Raw genomic sequence first — 18635 nt, 5'->3', positions numbered from 1 at the left:
CGATCTTATCTGGGGGTTCATGTTTGACTTTTAAGCCTAAGTCAATATATACAGAATTATTGAATTCCAAGATGACATCGGAATTTCATAGTATCAAAACCGCTTCCCGATTTGATTCATTAAAGATTGTCCGCTGGCCAAACATTGTACTGCACTTCAGAACTCACATGCCAACCAGAGAATCAGGCCTATTGTAATCATCATAAAATGATACTAATTTCATGCTGATGTCACAATAGACAGGAGTTCGTGGATTTCGGTAGGGTTGGTCTGTTTTTATGGTGGCTATCTCCACGCCAGCACGGTGACATAGACGGAAATACCCGCCAGGTGCTTATATATCTATTGGGCTGCTTCAATCACCCGTCAAGTATAATTGGTACGGATTTATGTGTCCGATGAGAATTACCCTTCGCGAATTATTGATGAGTGTTGATATGAACATCAGCGCTGCTTGACAGCGTAAGAAACATTGTAACGGTGCGAAAACGCCTTACTCCTAAACACGTCCAAGTTGCCGTAACGTGACGCTGGTGCTTAGATGGGGAGAACAGCATTGCAGAATTTTGCATCAGGTAAATTCAGTTGCGCTCTGCTTAAAATATGTAAAAAGTAGGGCTAAGTCTGTAGGGTGAATTGATTTCATGAAGCCCAATTCAACGGAGCGATTTGTTTTGATCTTAAACTTGGTGTTAACGGGATTGGTCGTTTTGGACTATTTCATATAATCACTTCTGTTATCACTTTCAACCATATCGTGTTTTACTTATACCGACATTAATCTTTTATCACTTGGTGACCGCTACCTACACTGCTAGTTTCTATCGAAGCATAATCGCTATGTCCGAGAGAATTGCATGTTTGATAAGATCATTGATCATATATATGCCACACATACGAAAAATAATCGAAAATTTACGTATCAGTACGAAATACTGAGGTTTAGCTACGGTGAGATTGTCCGTGACGATGCAAACAAGTCAGATTAATTAATCGCATTTAAGCAAACACATCACAACCAACATATTAACACAAGAATTGAATTAAAACATTTGCACATACGCACAGGGCTACAGCGGTCCGTTGACTTCAAATAACCCAAAACAAAATCGACGCAATTCCTTATAAAAGGAAGCATGAAGTAATATGGGCGCAATGCCATTAATGTATCGCGTTGGCAGCGCAGCAAAAAACGTCCTAAAGTGACCTTCGCTAGTGTATCACGGCCGGCCGCAAGAAAGAGATTAAAATCCATAATCCGTCGAGATAAGCCAATCAGAAACAAGATTGGGATAAAACGGAGGTACTTGTGCCTCCTTGGGACGCACGAAAGAAAATCGCAGCCGCTTTTATCGCGAGATCTATCGCCGACAGAACTGGCAAGTGGGTGTTTCGAAATTCCCCGCTATTCCCGCATTTCCAACATATGGAAGACTTGATATTTTGGCTCGAACCCGGCCCGTGCACGAATGACGTAAGGCACGACCTCGGGTGAATGCCAATAAGCGCGTCGTTGCAGTCGAGAGTTGTAACGACGCTGATCGCTGGTTTATTTACGTCCGCATTGCCCAAACATCACAATTTAACGCAATCGAACCTGCAAACGGCACTTCAGCGGTCATTACGGCGGAAATGACACTCGGTTCGTTGGCGCGATTACAGGTCATTTGTCGAAATTGTGTGCAAATTACGATCACGCTTTACGATCACGCTGATGTTTACGATGCTGCCAAGATCGCAAACGCAGATAACACAAGAGGTGATCAAAGGGGTCACAGTAGCTTCTCAAGTAATAGAAGTTGAAGCAAGTCATAAATTTCTGCTCATTTACAACTATAAGTAGCTATTTTTGAGAAGCGCCAAAGCTTTTCCAAGCCGAAGTCGAAAATGGAAGGTACAAGAAGTAGTTTTGAAACTCAGATTTGGTCGACGGATGCAAGGTGTGTATCTTCGCGACTAACGCCAAATGACGAACGACACTGTAAACAGGCACAATCTTCGAAATCATTCTACGATTTCGATAATTTCGCACAATCACAATCTGGTTACTGGTGTTCAACAGGACTTCACGAGCTGGGCCTCGCAGAATCTAATAGAATTAGGTATGAATATCTAGTTTACAAAAGGGTAACATCAATTGAAGTTTCTAATACTACATTTAAGTTGCATGCGTATGTCGTAATTAAATTTAGGGTGAATTTTGTTTTTCGAAGGTTTACGGATCCGCGAGGTCGAAAAGGTTGATAACCAATGTTCTAGACAGGCGCAGAAAGACTAATGACCCTGCAAATAGGTAGAATATTCGAGAATATATCCAGCGACAGCCCTTTCACGCTGTTCTTACGACGATTTCACTCATAAGGCGATGCAAACCAACCCCGCGAACTAATTTCTACTTTTCCAAATCCAAAGTATAAATTAAGGGCTTTTGCCCGAAAAATTGTTCACTTAGAATTGGGAAGTCAAGAAGCATAACCACCTGAGGTAGCAGTGCAAGAAGCCAAAACCTATACTTTAGTGCTTCGAAAATATCCGTTACCGACCACCTCTGGATAAGACTGCGGGCAGGCTGCAGCAACGCCCGCCGATTTGCACTAGTCAAATACAAGCTCGATCAAGCGTGCTCGCCTCAAATTCCCCGTAGCAGTTTCGCGAAGAAGAGACACATTTAGCGTAGCGATGCGCCACTGATATAGCGCGCGGATCAAGGTTGCAGCGTCTAGCGGGCTGGCGCTTGTTTACGGAGGCTGAGCCACGCAATCCGATACAGATACGTCATTATTTACTGTCAATCATATACCACTGATATTTCCAAGCTTGCTTAGCGCCAACGCAAGATTTTCAAGAGTTGCAGACGAGAGGTAGCAATTGTCGTTGCGCGTAATCGCGCAGGTGTACGCCGTACGGTGTACGTACTGCGACTACGGCCCGCAGAAGCCTATAATTATAGGAGGCCTGCGAAGTAAATTGAGGCCTATCATTATCCGGTATTATTCCGGTCAAGAGCGCTGGTTGCCGGGTTGCGGCTTGATTGTACGGTATCTAACGACACTTTGACCGATTCTTGACTGAACTGAAACGATTCTAAAGTGAAGCGACGCTTCGCAACGAAAGGAGCTTTGCATTGAGTGTCATGACACAAAATCTGACAGATGAGCGTGTCTTAAATCTTTATGCTCTAAAATCAACGGAAAAGCTTGTCGTTCCTATGCTTTCATCTAATTCCAAATTTTACGTGATGTTGAAATCATTGATAAACCGAATTGAATTATGGCCTGGCTTATTCGATGCCGAGTCGAGCAGGTATGAATTGCAAGGTTCCACCAATTATTATCTTTCATACGATCACCAATAAAATTACGCCAGTTACACTGAACAAGTTTGACATTTTCGCACTGTTAATCATAGCTTCGTGACAACGCTGCGGGTTGATCAATGTACGAAAACATCGTTTACGCGGCCACGGTCATGCATTGCCTCGTCCTACACGATTTGGATGATGTGTTTCAAATAATCGAGGTCTCGAAGCTTCTGTATATTTAAGGAAGAGTCGCTTCTACCTTTAAACCGAATTATTAACAAAAAATGTTACAGTACAGCCACAGAGCCACAGTGTTTCACAAATTCTGCAATTACCTACCAACAGCCCTACTAATAGAATGGAATAGGGAAAATAAGTTCATAGTCCCTAAAAATTCAATACTCCCAACCCTCTCACCCCGTTGGTTGCAACTCAATGGGGGCTATTGGCCTGATGTACAATATTACGAAGGTCAAAAGCTAATGGATACTATTGGCCAATTAATGATACTAATCATTTTAGCTGTGGACTAGCAGCAGACAGTTGGTTCGTAATTGAAGACATAATATGTTCACAACATATAGGCCACGTTTTCAGATGAATTATTACGATAATACCTTCTGAAGTCGCCGAGGCAAACCTTATACAACGTACGCTGAAATTGCAAATTCGCTATGCAAAACCATGCAGAGCCGTGCGACAGCCGAATTACACTATTCTTAATGAGTCAGTTTAATTACCGACAGGCATACACAATAAATCATGCATGTACGCGGCACAAAAAGACAGAAGCCGCAAATAAATTATTCACATTCACCCGCCAGCATCACCGGCATCGTTGATTTTGAATTCAAGAGCCCCTACTTCGGCTAAATACTGGTCCGCCAATTCGATGCGCGGCACGACGCTAGAGACAAGTCATTATTTGAATTTATGCCCAGTCTTTGTGTTCAGTATGATCACTGTTCAGCCTATACTTTTTGAAACCAACCCTCGGTGATATATCTCACATTCCGTAACATCTCAAGGGCTTCCAGCGCGTAGCTGTAGCGCGATGTGACGACACTCCATGAGATTAAGAAGCTAATGCCTCGGCCGTGAAGTGAATAGAGAGAGATATGCGACAACGCTGCAATTAAAATCGGGACAATACTGCCCGAAAATGATCTATCATTGCGTTGAACGACAAATACATTTCGATGGACTTCTCGATTTTCATGGACTTCTTGGTCTGGATTGAAATCGAATGCAAGCCAGTCATGGCTATTATGAAACACAGGGGTTGAATAACTCTCCGGATTACCGTAAAGCTCGCCAGCTGATAAAAATGAATGTCACGCAATCGTTTACGTATGTAACGCGCACATCATCTCAAGCGCTAATAACAGCCGCCCAGACACAGACTTGGACATCAGCTACTTATAGTTGTTTAGTTAGATTAATTACAGCTGATAAATTTCATTTTAATCTAATTTTTGAAATGTACCTATGCTCTCTATTTTTAATTCTAATCTAATTTACCTGTAAATGCTACAGGAAAACTGCATGGTGCGAAACTAGCCAAGCTTGGGGTACCAACATTTGTCATTCTCATCCTCACGAGAATGACCTCTGGATTGATATCAACTGAACTTCATTATTGATGTATACTTGTTTATGATTTGCAATTTATTTGAATTTCCCTGTTTTCGCGAAGCCAGTAATTCAAATGCTAGTCTAATTAGGAAAAACCGCGTAGCTATAATTCTAATTATATTCTTATTGGTAAAAATACTATGTAACTATAATTTTAATTCTAATCTAATTCGGAAAAGGGGAAAATTTTCCAGTAGTCCAACTCTCCCTGAACTGGGGTAATTACCGCGACCGCCTATTATGACTGCTATTGGGACAGCTTATCGAGCGCGGCGGGTTGTGCAACCCATGTAAATCATGTTTGTTCAGCTCTGGTATCCGGTTGCTACAAACCGCAATCGCACACAACTGCCCGAGACCACTTCGGTTACTGACCTTGCTGTCGTCGGTTATTCACGTTAAGCGCAATCATTCGAGTAATCGAGTCCGAATCGAGCATCAATTGCAACGCTTCGGGTCGCTTAGTGAGGAGCGAATTATTCGTATAGCAAGGTTTTACGGCCCTCGCCACGACGAACTATTTTATCGTCGAAAATTATCGTTTCAATACTTAGACCAGTCGTGGGAACATTGAAACATCAATTGGTCGCAGTCGTAATACATAAACTTGCAGAAAAGGGCTAAGAATGTTCGTGGAAACGACATTCCTGTAAAGAGCTAGTCCGCCTGAAGCATTCAAGGAGTCCAGTAACACAAAATACTATTATTATTAATGCGGTGCTGCCTGTGCCGATGGTGCATATTTTGTTTTCCAAATAATTCGTACTGTTATGGCTACACTGGAGTACTCGACTTGACGCCAAATACGTCGAGTCGACTTCAACCAATCGCCAATAATGGTGGAAATTAGATTTCAGAATGTCGTTACGCAACCTCACAGTCACAGCAACGCCATCTCTGCGTTGAACTTCAAATGCGTCTGATTGACACTGGTCATTACACTGCATTAATTACGTGTACGATTTATACAGTGCATGTTCATAATTATGGCCAATTACGGGCGCGAACTTCTTCACATCCCGCGCAGGGGATATCACCATGAATTCGGTTTAACAAAACCAGATTCGGATAAGTCGGAAACATTTATAAGCTTGATTCGGAAGTGTGAGTTCAGTTCTATCCGATTCTCAATTTCGGAACATGATTCCGATTTGGCCGCAAGAGATCTGCTCGCCTCTCCAGCATCGGCAAACCGACACCAATATTTTACGATTGATTATTATCGATGCATTGCTTCATTTCTCTTTAAAATCACTACAAAAATACTACCCATAAAAAATCCATAAAGCAAGTAGTCCACACATACGAAGCCCGGTGAAAAAAGAACATGAAACGTGCCGTGAACAGGACTTTTTTCACGAGCAAAATTCACTATTATCAAAACAAACGGCCGACGTACGGGTATTACTGGATAAGAAAAGACCACACATCAAACTCAGAATTCCAATCAGATTCAAAGGAAGCCATACGAAAAGCGAGTCCATTGCGAGGCCGACACGATCAAGCGCATAACGAGCGCTCGTTACAAGCAATAGAAAACAATTCGTTTCCAGCAAAACCGCCAATGACAAAAGGTCGTCCGCGAACTAAATCAAATACCACACAAGTTTGCTCAGGCATGATCGCGCAAGCTTTGCACTGTCATGTATGGAAATTCATCACATTCATACTTCAAGGCAAGATATATCGCCGCGCAACAGCCGGACAGCTATTGGTCAGATGTTACGTGATGCTCGCGTGCCATATTGTTCACAGTTTAGTTCCCCGGTGCATTTTTTTACTGATCAGTCATGCATCCGAAGGCCTGACATTGCACGCTGTAGTGCCCAGTACTGACTCAAACCATGACCAACAATAAGCTTTCACGAGGAAGCGACACGAACTACCTGTCGTGTTACACGGGTATTTTCAAGGGTGGGCAAAATCTAGTGTCTCAGTGATTCGCTTCGTAATCGAATATTTGGCTTCGAGTCGAATCGAATCGAATATTCGAGTATCACTCATTCATTATGACGCCATAAGAGTATGGATGTTGGGTCAAGTTCAAATATATACCTTATGTGCGACCATAACGAATATATTAGCTCATTAAAGATAATATATACTCCAGATATTTAGGCTTCTCATCAGCATATGATACGCATAAGCGGTGCCTTACGGAAACCTAGAACGGAAGTAGCCCGTACTATAAGTAGGTAGTTTGAGAATCATAATATAAATTTCAAGAATATTAGTCTGGTACAAAACGACCTTAGTTGCCGGAACATTAAGGTTGCCACACAACTTCCAATGTCTCGCCAAATAAACGGCCGCGAATTTCACAACGAAATCGAAACGCTCACCTCCGTAAGCGCGTGGAGCTGACCTTCGTGAACGCACACGCCCATGAACCTGTAAACATAACCAAAGCGATAGCACTTGTCATGTGCGGTATATCACAGCAGGGGGTTAGCGGGTCAACTGATTCAGACAGCGTTTTCACAACATAACTAAATATCAATACATACGGCCGATACGGGGCCCCCAATTATGATAAGGTCGACCGTCTGTAAACGGCGGCAAACACGAGTTCGACCTCTATTAGATCAAATCATACGCGGAAATATATATTTTTTAAATGCGCGAAAATATATTTCGCGAGTATTTCTTCCTGTTTGACTCACGGCGCGACGCTGCGAGCGCAAAATGACTCAAATCAAAACAAAAATGTGTCAGGTCGGAGGAATAATTTCAGTTTTGAAAACTACAAAACTGCGTGCGGGCAACAAGTAGCTTTCGTAAATAACTGTATATTATGGCACGAGCTGTTATCTCTATTCTCAGATGCTACTCAATTTGCGAAACGTACACGGGTCGTTTGTTTTTCGGGGTACGCAGCGCGAATAGACAAAAATTCCGGGTTGCGAACGTCATTTCGGATCGCACTTACTATTCCGCGCTGTCCGACAGTTTCGGATACGACCACAATCTGAGCATGCGCGAATTTAAGCCAATTACGCCGAACTTACTTCAGAATGTTAGGATGCGCCAGCCTGTTCATCAGCTGCACTTCTCTGAGTATGTTCAGCTTCGTGTTAGTGTTCTTGTTTCTCTTGAGGACCATCACTTTTCCGGACTGTTTATGAGTGACCTGGGTAGAAGGTTGGAATGCTTGAGCGGCTGCCTGATTCGTATTCACGGATTACGAAATGCCACAATAAATCATTATCGTGCACACTAGGGGTAAACGCGGCTTGAAGTCAACAAGGACAAAGGAATATTCCTGTAGTACATTATGATACCCACGGAAGCGTACTTGCAAAATAATTTGAAACCGCGACAGGCGTATTATTATGTTCCGCGATTACAGTGGAATAACAGCGATGTTTCGAACACTCGGATTACTTGGCCTTATTTACCAAACAACCAATTAAGAAACAGCATTGCAGTGAGCGGTTACTGGTGACTCAGATTAAGTTGATAGTGCTTAAATTCGAAAACATATGATACGCAAAAGCGTGAATAATGAGCTAAGAGTTACGAATGCGTAATCATAAGCACGATATTGACCTCATGCCAGTCAAGCCCTGGTGGTTTAGGAATATATTTGGCTAATTTGACAAAACACGGGGTCGAATCACGAGATATTTTATCATGAATTACGATACGAAAACATATCTAGTAATGCAATATCATCCCTGAGACCATGACTGATAATGGCACGTTTTTGACTATGGTTGATACATTAGAATTTGCATCACCGACTCAAGTATGAGTATCATTATATTTAACATGGAAAATCGAACAGCTACAAGTAGGTCAACATGAGAATTTCATTGTCCTCAAATATTGGTACCAGGAATCTATTATTAGAACAACTGAGTATCCATATCAAGTGTAGCAAGAGAGCCTGTTGAACTGTGTCATCTATCAAAGATTTGTAATGGCCTTGATTAAATTGGAATCTAGCCTCGGTTGTGTACCACTTATAGGTTCAACAGTACGAATGTGGCTCTCGTAGTGGCTGATGCAAGCCGTTCAGGCCATTGGCAGCTACGCAATGGGCTATCCATAATCCAAACGGGTCTTAAGTTTCAAGTTGGGAATGCTTGATCAATGATCATTTAATATGAGCATTTATATGACTGAACTAGAAAGCTTTCAGTTCAGTGTTTGGCGGACTCTGAACCGACAATGACATTTTTGATAACAGCTTTGTAGCTATTGCAGTTACACCATCAAATCAACTTTTAGAATTTAAGAAAATTACAATTTTTCATTTCGGTTTATTGGGGAGGCAAACACGCAATAGATACTAGAGTCCTAATTAGCCAACTTGCTTGCTAAACCAGACATTGGCACAGAGGAATTAATTAACCATGACAGCAACCTAGTGTGATTAATCAAATATTATGTATCAAATCAAAACAAAACAAATCTTTGCAAACTTCAGGGAGCATTATTTGAAGTCAAGAACCAAGCTGGCTAGCAATGCTCTTTTTGACTTGTTATGGCTGTGTAACCAACTTGCCACCCAGTAAATTTTTAGCAGGTCTACTGTGTTTTCCATTTCACAATGGCAGTGACAAATATAATAACACAGGTTGCATCTTGCAAGGGGCTGTGGAGTGACATAATGATATGGGGATCATCTTCAAAACTGCTTTGGATTGTTGATACTTGATAGCTTGACCCTTGTCACATAGGTAGTGTAGCATCTGAGATACGAACTGATAGACTACACGTCTACAAAATATGTAAAATATATCAGCCTAATTCAAGACAGCATGACAATTAGGCTAGACATGCTGAAGGGAATTGATACACTGGAAATGTAGTGTTAGCTAAGGCAGGACATTATCCTCTAAGCAACGAACGCTTTGCAGTAGCTGGAGGTTTCTTTGTCAAGTAGGAGCTTTCTCTTTGCAAGTAGCTGCCTGCAGCAGTAGCTCATATGAAATAGAACTATGGGTTTGACACCTACGCAAATAGGCAACCATTGTATCATACCTTGAATACGTCCGAGAAAAATCCATATCCTAGCTCCTCCAAGTCAAAATCATCGATGCGTGAGAGCTTTGACACAGCACTCTGCAGCGCGTCAAAATGCAAAGTGTTCAAACTTTTTCGGCGTGTGGTTCGGTCGACAGAATCCGATGCAACGGACTGTGTTCGCAGTTTTGGGCCGATACCATTTTCTTTGTGACAAGCTTTAGTGTCGCTGGAACTGACTTGATCTTCCAACAGAATTTCTTCAGATGGGTTGTAGGACGAATACCTTTTCGTGGGAGGCTGTCTATTGTTTTGCATTGTGATTTTGGTGAAACTTATCGGGCGTTATCCATCAAAAGGGCAAATTTGACTGTGCTCCAGTGCTGATACAATCCATTTTGATTTTGATGATGCATAAACCTTATGCAATACAATAGGAATGATCGACAAATTATAAATAATATCACTACAATACTGTCTCCAGTGCATAAAAACTGCAAAAGTATCATAGTGAATGATTGCATAATATAGAGAAGCTCCTGACACAAAATCAATGCTTGGAGCCATACTGACCTCAAATATATCTATAAACATCCTTCCACATTTATGATGGCTTCATTATCACTAGTGCGTTTAGCCAATGAACACTGAACAATCACTAAGGTATAATGCAATGCGGAAAGATATAAGTGATATCGTAGTCATGGTACTGTTAATTGCGAAAACATGCGATTCTTGTCACGCTCAAACCCCTACCTCGATTAGGCACTTTGCATAATGACCTACACTTGAACTAAAAAGGCCGTACATAGCCCTTGCCCCATATACTACAGTTGCAGCATGCACTACTAAGTGATGACAGCCTATCATCATAATACAGTCCGAGCGGCTACTCTCCGCTTAGTAAACAATAAAACAAGATACATGAATAAATAGTGACTCGATGGCACCATCAGATGGTAAAAATTCTCTGACGTTCATTAGCTAAACTAAAGCCATATTCTTTCCAAAAGAAGACGGATGGGTGAACATTTAAAATGCTTATGAGTGAAATTACATGTATTCCCGGTTCCATCCATCACTTTTATCAGATTTCTAATTTCGGGCAGCTTCCGGTGAACATTTTGCAAATACTAGTTAACATCATCGAGCCAGGGTTGTTTCGTTGGTTTTCTGTGGTGGATGGGTTGGGAGCTGCCGAGGGACGAGGTGATCCTGTAATGGAATCTCCTAACTATAACAATGAAATGGGTGAATAGTTTCTACTTGAACAAAGGAATATCGCAATCATTAGTTATATTTCGAGTCGCATACGATTTCAAATTGGTATTTCTTCACTGGCATAAATTTTTTTCCAGCGGGATGGTATTTGTCTTGTGAGGTTCAGATTGCAAAGACAGGAACATTCAGCGCCAGTCATTTAGGCGCCTATGGACAATTAAACCTATATGTATTTTGTATATATAACGAAGTCTTTGGTCAGCATAAGGGCATAGACCCTTTCGGCCAAGGTTTTCTCGCTGTCAATCGTTCTGGCACACTTCTTGGAGTCGCATGTTATATTAGGCTTACCATATTTCGGAAATGAAAAAAGAGGACACTTTTTCAGAAATTTTTCCCACTTCATGATCGGTTGACTAAAAAAAAAAGGTCATCACTTCCGCTCTGAGCTCAAAATCAACGTTTTTCACGCCACATTGCCAGGTGGATGACTAAAAAAAAAAAAAAAAAAGGTATTCTTTTCGCTCAGAGCTGATATCACCGCTTTTCCCTCCGAAATACCCGCCGGAGCTTCACTTCTGCCCTAATTTGCGGCATATCACTCGCAATTTCCTCTAAATCTGACCTATATTTTCAAAAAAGAAGACAAAATCTCAAAAAAGAGGACAAAAGGGCGTCCTCCGAGGACACTTTCAAAAAAGTCAAAAAAGAGGACAAATCCTCTTAAAAGAGGACGTATGGTAAGCCTATGTTATATGGCCTAAAACTTGATTGTATGTCTTGGTGGGTCGTGGCGCGGTAATGGCCCAATGCCCAATATTAAAGATACATGGCTACTTGAATTCGCGATGATTTATGCTAATTCACGAAATAATTTCGGGCCCCCTTCGAGCTCGCCCCGCCCCCAATTGGGGGGTTTGGGGTGCGGCAGTTAAGGTGCTGAATACACGCGAACATCAGTTATATTGCAACGCAGCATTGTCTTGCTCGTGGTCGAAAATGTTTGCTCACAAATGTTTGTAGTCCTGAACAGAACAAGTAGTTTAATGACCATCTTTCTCAGGTTGGCAAACTTGGATACAGACTGTGACGCATACAATTAGTCAATACTTTCAGGGTAGATACTCTCTGCGGGCCGCTCAAAATCCCGTGGCGTGCCGTATCCGGCTCGCGGGCCGTGTTGACGGCCCCTGATATAGATCATTGGTACGGAATGAATGTTCTGATGATGATGACCCCACCGTAAAAATGCTGCATAACGATGTAGTCCTGTTTAAATATATTTTTGGTCGGTAGCCTATATTACAGGGATTTGAAGCCTATTTTGTCAAAGGAGCTATATATTTACCCTATATTTTCAATTGTGAACACCAATCCCATGTGACGTCACAATAGAATATGCGTGACGTCATGACTTAAAAAAAATAAAATAAAAACATGTTCTAAAAAAGGGCCTTATTTTAAACAAGTTTGTTTTAAATTGATTTTTGTTTTAAACACAACCCCAGCTGGCAGTACAATGTCAGATTGGCGAGCTTCTCCATCAGAAACAGTTGCAATTATTTCAATAAATATTGCTTTCTTGATATCCACTGGTGTTGCGGTATAGTGCTAACAGGAATAACCAATAAACACCGATACAGCCGAAAAAATTCGGGTTCATTTCAATATGAATATACTATTCAATCGATACATTCAAGTATAACATAAGTAATTCAGGTGGAACGCTGTGTATAGTGAGAAACAAGTCAGTGGTACGCCGTGTGGTAAAAAACAAATTAGTGGTACGCGGTGGGGAAAAGTTTGAGAAATACTGCGTTAAATAAAGTCTATGCCCGAACAGATTCACAAGAATTTGTATTCTTTAGAGACCACCTGAAGATATCTGAAGCCCGAAGGTGAAAAAATGCAACAAACGATATCAAGACAGAGTATTTAATTTTCACGATATTATATCACATGGGAAATTACGATAAAGCGATAACGGCGAGGCCTATACAGATTGCAGGATTCGGAGACGGTCAAAGTAAATAGCGTTGGTACTCAAGTTGAAGTAGAACGAATAGCGTAAATTTCTATTTACAGACATGAGTGGAAGTAGAAATAAATGTAGGAAAGGTACTCAAGTAAGTGCAGTTTACAAAAATGCAACAGGTCGAGGGGTTGTTTGTTGATGGTGGTATTGGAATATGGTAATCGGCTACTATGGCCTTTTACACCAGGTCTACAATTCATAGCAACTGTATGCCGGTGAGTATATCAAATTCCGCCACTGACAGTAAATTCCATGGACCTGTTAATAGGTCGAGGGGTAGTGCATACCTTTAGTAGTTATACGAAAGCGGGCGCTTTCGAAATTGCAAGATACATTTTTTCGACTAATGCAAAACCATTACTGAAACTACAAATAGATGCTAATAGTATCGAAAATATATTCATTATTCAGTTATCGTGATACACGGGCTATTTTGTCCATTTTTGACAATTTCACTCGCGAAAGTGATGCAAAAATATAAGAAAACTACTTTCTACTTTACAAAATCCAATGTAAGTATAGGTTAAAAATAATTTAACATAAAAAATTGATGAGTATATAGGTCGAGTAATAGGTGAAACTAGCGTAGGCGACTCCGAAAAAGTACAAGTACTTCGCTACTAACCATAGTGATTACCGTTTTCTGCGTTAGGATAAATACCTAAAGTCCTATCGGTATATAGTGGCACGTATGTATCGTTTCGTTTCGACTGATTACCGGTAACGGCGATGAAAACGCAATATGGCGGTTCATGGCTCCATGTACGCCTACATGTACAAGGCAACAAATCATGTATGGAATGATGAAATAGCTATAGAAGATTTTTTATGATAAAGGGATCGTAGTGGTTATTAGTTAACACCTTTGCATCATTTTTACACATTTCTAAGCATGACCGTGACCGCACAGTAAATAGGATAGCATCAAAAATATTTGACATAATGTTAAACGAATTCTTATGCTAAAGTTTGAAATAAAGAATCGAAATATATTATATATTCATGACCAATATAAATATATATTACAGAAAGAAATTAAAAATAATTGCAAATGGGACTATACAAAACATATTTTCCGGAACTACAAGGAAACATCACAATCGTACTAAAATACATTGGCAATGAAAAAGTGTTAGTTAGACCAACTTGTCAAGAATCATAAAAATATGGCTGAACACTTTTTTACACATCATGTACTTATAATTATTCGTTCGAAATGTGTTGTATTTGCTGAGCAATGTCACTACTTGTCACTATTATATGTCACTAAATGGCAAGAGAGCATAGCAGTAATTTACACATGCAGCGTATGCAGAATGCCTATGCTTTCAGGTTTAAATTTTAAGCTCTGAATGTCTTGATTGTTTCGGATATTTTCGTGCCGCACGCTGGGCATTTTACAATGTGTTGCGCACAACTGTCGCAAACGCAAAGATGGCCACACGGTATGATAACCACGTCGCTGGCACATTCCTTGCAGCACTTGCACAGTCGTGATTCAGTCAGGGAATGATATTGCGAAACCAAATCCCCTTCCCGGTTTTCCGGGGTCTCCGACGATCGACGAAGGTATGTTTGTACCGGGGTTGTTCGCGACGATGCGGGTTCACTGTTACGATCCACATTTCTTTCTCCAGACGTTCTCATGCCCGGGGATTCCTCCGGTGCATTCATAACTGAGAATATAGTTTCGAAAAATTCTTGTTCGCTTCGGAAAAAGCCATCGTTCTCTCGATATTTTCTGTGATATGATTCTCGCATAATTAGGAAACACTCATCATAACCAATGAGCTGTATACTTATACCGTTGAAATACTCGTGTGATAATCTCATCGGTTATTCCCATCTCTTTTGCTTTCGTTACGTAGCTTGAGCGTGACATGGCTTGCTGTATATTCATAGGTTCACGTGCGCGGATACTCGGGAATTCGACTGGGGAATTTCTGGAATGTGACCTTGGCCGAGGCTGAGTTGGCTGTTGTGTTGGCGGGTATTGCGCTGATACTTGCTGTATGAATCCAAGTCCTTTGACACTTCGAACGAATTCACAGCTGCCAATTAGATTCGGGAGTTATTTGCGCCATGTGTAATAGTTCAAAAGCAGAATTGGTCAGTTTCACAGCACTTATGCCTACTCAAATGGGTATTTTATTACACTATACTTCCACGTCTGCTTACCATCTTTTGATGCAAAATTACCAATTCTTACGCTTTGAATTTGGAAAAGTAAAAAGTGTGTCGAAATCGGTTTGTATTTTTCTATAGCTTTTGTGAAATTATCACGTCAGCTTGCCGAAATAGCCCAGTATGGTAGTAGCAGAATGAATTTTCGAAAATTGTTCTATTTACAGTGACATCATCATCATCACCCATTTTGCTTTGTCGCCAAGATGCATCTTGCATTTTCGATTTACTGTTACAAGTATGCGACACCTTTGGTCAAATCTACTTTTTAAAGGTACTTAATTGATTATTTTTCAAACGATTTATTTTCCACTTCTACTAAAAGTATAGTTACGGTCTCTCTTGGAAATATATTTATGCCACTATACTTCTACATGTACTCGAGTAGCAATGCTACTGCTCTGACCATGCCTTTGTTCCAACTTCTCTCACCTTGGAAACCACTTTGCATGCTCGACCCACGGATCGTCATCAAAGTCCCAGTTTTGTAGACCACCGTTACAATACCAACATTTCACACGGTCGCGCTCCCCGATAAAAAATAAGCCAGCCGCAGCCAATTCGCTGGGAGACGCACGTAGGCGCTCGGCGGGCCAGCGAGCCCCGTTAGTGGTGTCGCTAAACGATTGAATTCGTGCTGCCAGTGATCTCATGGTTGGATTCACTGGATTTTTGCATGTTGGGTTGACTGTCAGACCAGAAGGGGGATGGGTTTGCGGTACATTTCCTTGCGCAGAGTTCGGTGCGATAATTGGAGAATTCGCGTATTCAGTGAGAAATCTTTTGAAAAAGCCTAAAATGTATCGTAAAGTGGTATTATATACATAGGTAGTCTGGTAACCCAGCGACTTACCAACCCCCGATGCTTTCATCGGTATGTTTTGCGTGTCCGCCATGTTTGCGAAAGCGCAATCTGTTTTGTGCCATTTTTTGTCTTGTGGTCCATCACCAACCGTCCAATTCTCGATAGCTAATCCGCAGCTAAATGAAAAGGAGATGATGAACCATATTATAAATCCTGATTCGTAAACCACACTAGTGAAATAAACGCCAAAAACTATCAAATACGGTAAGCGGTTAATGGGACGGGTGTACATTTTTGCTGCAACTAAGTCATCAATGTTCAATACGGTAAGTTGACCCATATTTCTTGTAGTACACAAGCGCAGTCACAATTATTTGAGAGCAGGTAGTGAGGCCTACTATAGATTCTTTTGATGTCGCATGGGACAATCTGAAACACGCTATATTATCGAATATTAAAGCAAAATTGAATAATGGTAGAAGATAGATGATGCTTTAAAATAGACACATGTTGAATAACATTCGCTAAAGCCTAACCCTAACGTTTAAAAAAAATTTGATAATTTTCTTCTGATACAGCATAGTGCTGCTTCTATAACTTTAAAAAAATTCGCTAACTAAATAGAACTAACAAAATAGCATAGGCATTACACCCGAGAAGGCTTTACTGTTGAATCACAATAATTAAATATCTCTTTTCGGACCCTGGTATATAGGCTATTTCTAGAGTGATGCTCTCACCTGAAGCATTTCACTCTGTCTATGTATCCGACGTAGTAAAACCCCGCTGCTGCTAATTCGTGCCTCTGTATTGGAGAATCAGTTGGATATTCTTTGTACGTTGCCAATCGATATTGTTCGCTACGTACATCGCCTGAAAACAAGTTCAGTTCGTCAACTTAGTTCAATCAGGAATTTCAACACTTTTTTTTAACAAGTATAGGACTAGCCTGGTGGAATATAAACGCTGATTTGCCCGGGAGGATCCCGGCCCCCGTTGTAGATTAACCCATCTACTACAATATTATTACACCGGGACATGGATTGCATAGCGGCATACTACGTATGTCGCATACGCGCTCAAACGTTATAATTTGAAATGCGATTGATGACCTACATTTAAGTACTGTAAGCCTATCTTCGAATTGCGCCATTGTGTGTCAATTGGTTGCGTGGTTGCGTAACAATCAGTGGTTTTTATTGTTGTCTTCCGCTCAAAGAACGCGGCGTACAATGTACACATGACGAGATGTGATGTAATGAACGGATAGCAGGATAACGAAACGAAACGACCCGGAAGTACGGTGTCTGTCAATCTGACATCCACCTCGGCCTATAATAACCGACTGCAACACTACTCAGATTGATCTCGATCACGGATGTTAGAATGTGACATTTGGGGCTGGGAAAAATCGAGTACCTGAGTGATTCGATTCTGAATCACGTATTTTGCTTCAAGTCGAGTATTCGAGTATCACTCATAATGACGTCATAACAGAATGTAATATGTTACGTGCCTTCAATTTCAAATATATGTTCAAATATGTACCTTTTATGCCACCACGAGAATAGAATGTCTGTTATCTATCACTTTAAAGATACTTTGGTAATTTTTCGACCATGCCGATTTCATTGAACTTTGTGAGAATATTGTGGGATGATCAGTATACTTCGGAAATGTGTTATTTCCAGCAACGTTCGTAGCTTCGGATGATATGTTTCGCATGCTGCGACACGACTAATCAAGGTTTCAAGGCTTCGACTGTGGAAAATGCTATGGAAACTATAATCCTCGTTGATCAATTAACTTTCAGTGACGAGGAACGTATAATTTCAGTACTAGAAAAAATCGCATTTTATTACTCGACTCGAATCATTAAAATTAATACTCGATTCACATTCGAGTACTCGCATCATTGTGCCCGGCCCTAGAAATAATAACCTGTACTCACTGCCACAAATAACCAGACGGTACGTGACAGTTGACAGAGGACCTGCACTAAAACAAATAGTAAACATGCACAGTGGTGGTCCTACGATTAGGGGGGCTGGGCGAGACTTCCGGGCCCCCTATAAGTATATAATCGCAGCTTCTGGGGGGCTCCGCCCCCATACCCCCCATTCGCCTCTATTGTTACTAACTTGATATTAGCGCGCCATATGGAACGGGATTACGTAATGTGTATATGACACTATAACAGGGCTTCGAAGCTGGCAGAATGTTGAATTGCTTTAGCTCCTGAGCCTTCTTTTATCATACATTGTCAAATTATAAACGAAGTGAACCAGTTAACTATAGCTCATGCCTTCATGTTGAAGATGTATGGCATGTAGCGTGAAATAATAGAATAGCGATACAACTGCTGCAGGCTAAATAGGCCCACACTAATCTGAACAGCTATCGGCGGACATTAGTAATGATAATTACTAATGTGCCAGCGCATCGCGTCAAGGTTTGAGCCAGGCGCTGGATTAGGTCATATC

General features: G+C 41.1%; 2 protein-coding genes across 2 annotated transcripts in view; both read right to left on the bottom strand.

The window, feature by feature from the left end:
- The window catches only part of LOC145439218 (uncharacterized), a 31264-nt gene extending 20863 nt beyond the window's left edge, over positions 1-10401 (bottom strand). The window contains exons 1-3 of the mRNA XM_080316716.1: positions 9926-10401; positions 7945-8066; positions 7279-7327 (exon numbers count right to left, since the gene is read on the bottom strand). Coding sequence (XP_080172842.1) covers positions 7279-7327; positions 7945-8066; positions 9926-10225 — 471 coding nt within the window. The 5' untranslated portion in view covers positions 10226-10401. The remainder of the gene's footprint in view (positions 1-7278; positions 7328-7944; positions 8067-9925) is intronic.
- A 3635-nt stretch (positions 10402-14036) lies between these two features.
- On the bottom strand, positions 14037-17223 carry LOC145439230 (putative inhibitor of apoptosis). Its single transcript, XM_080316731.1, has 6 exons — positions 17102-17223; positions 16893-17025; positions 16201-16328; positions 15780-16140; positions 14969-15214; positions 14037-14904 (listed from the first exon to the last, which is right to left on the bottom strand). The coding sequence occupies exons 1-6, from the start codon at positions 17199-17201 to the stop codon at positions 14505-14507; spliced, it is 1368 nt and encodes a 455-aa protein (XP_080172857.1). The 5' UTR covers positions 17202-17223; the 3' UTR covers positions 14037-14504.
- Between the last annotated feature and the right edge of the window lie 1412 nt (positions 17224-18635).

This window comes from Botryllus schlosseri, chromosome 5 (genome assembly GCF_051294905.1).
Source record: "Botryllus schlosseri isolate E-star chromosome 5, Bs_hap1, whole genome shotgun sequence".
Lineage (NCBI taxonomy): Eukaryota > Metazoa > Chordata > Ascidiacea > Stolidobranchia > Styelidae > Botryllus > Botryllus schlosseri.
The sequence above is the reverse complement of the archived record's forward strand: the minus strand, read 5'-3'. Positions and strand labels throughout refer to the sequence as shown.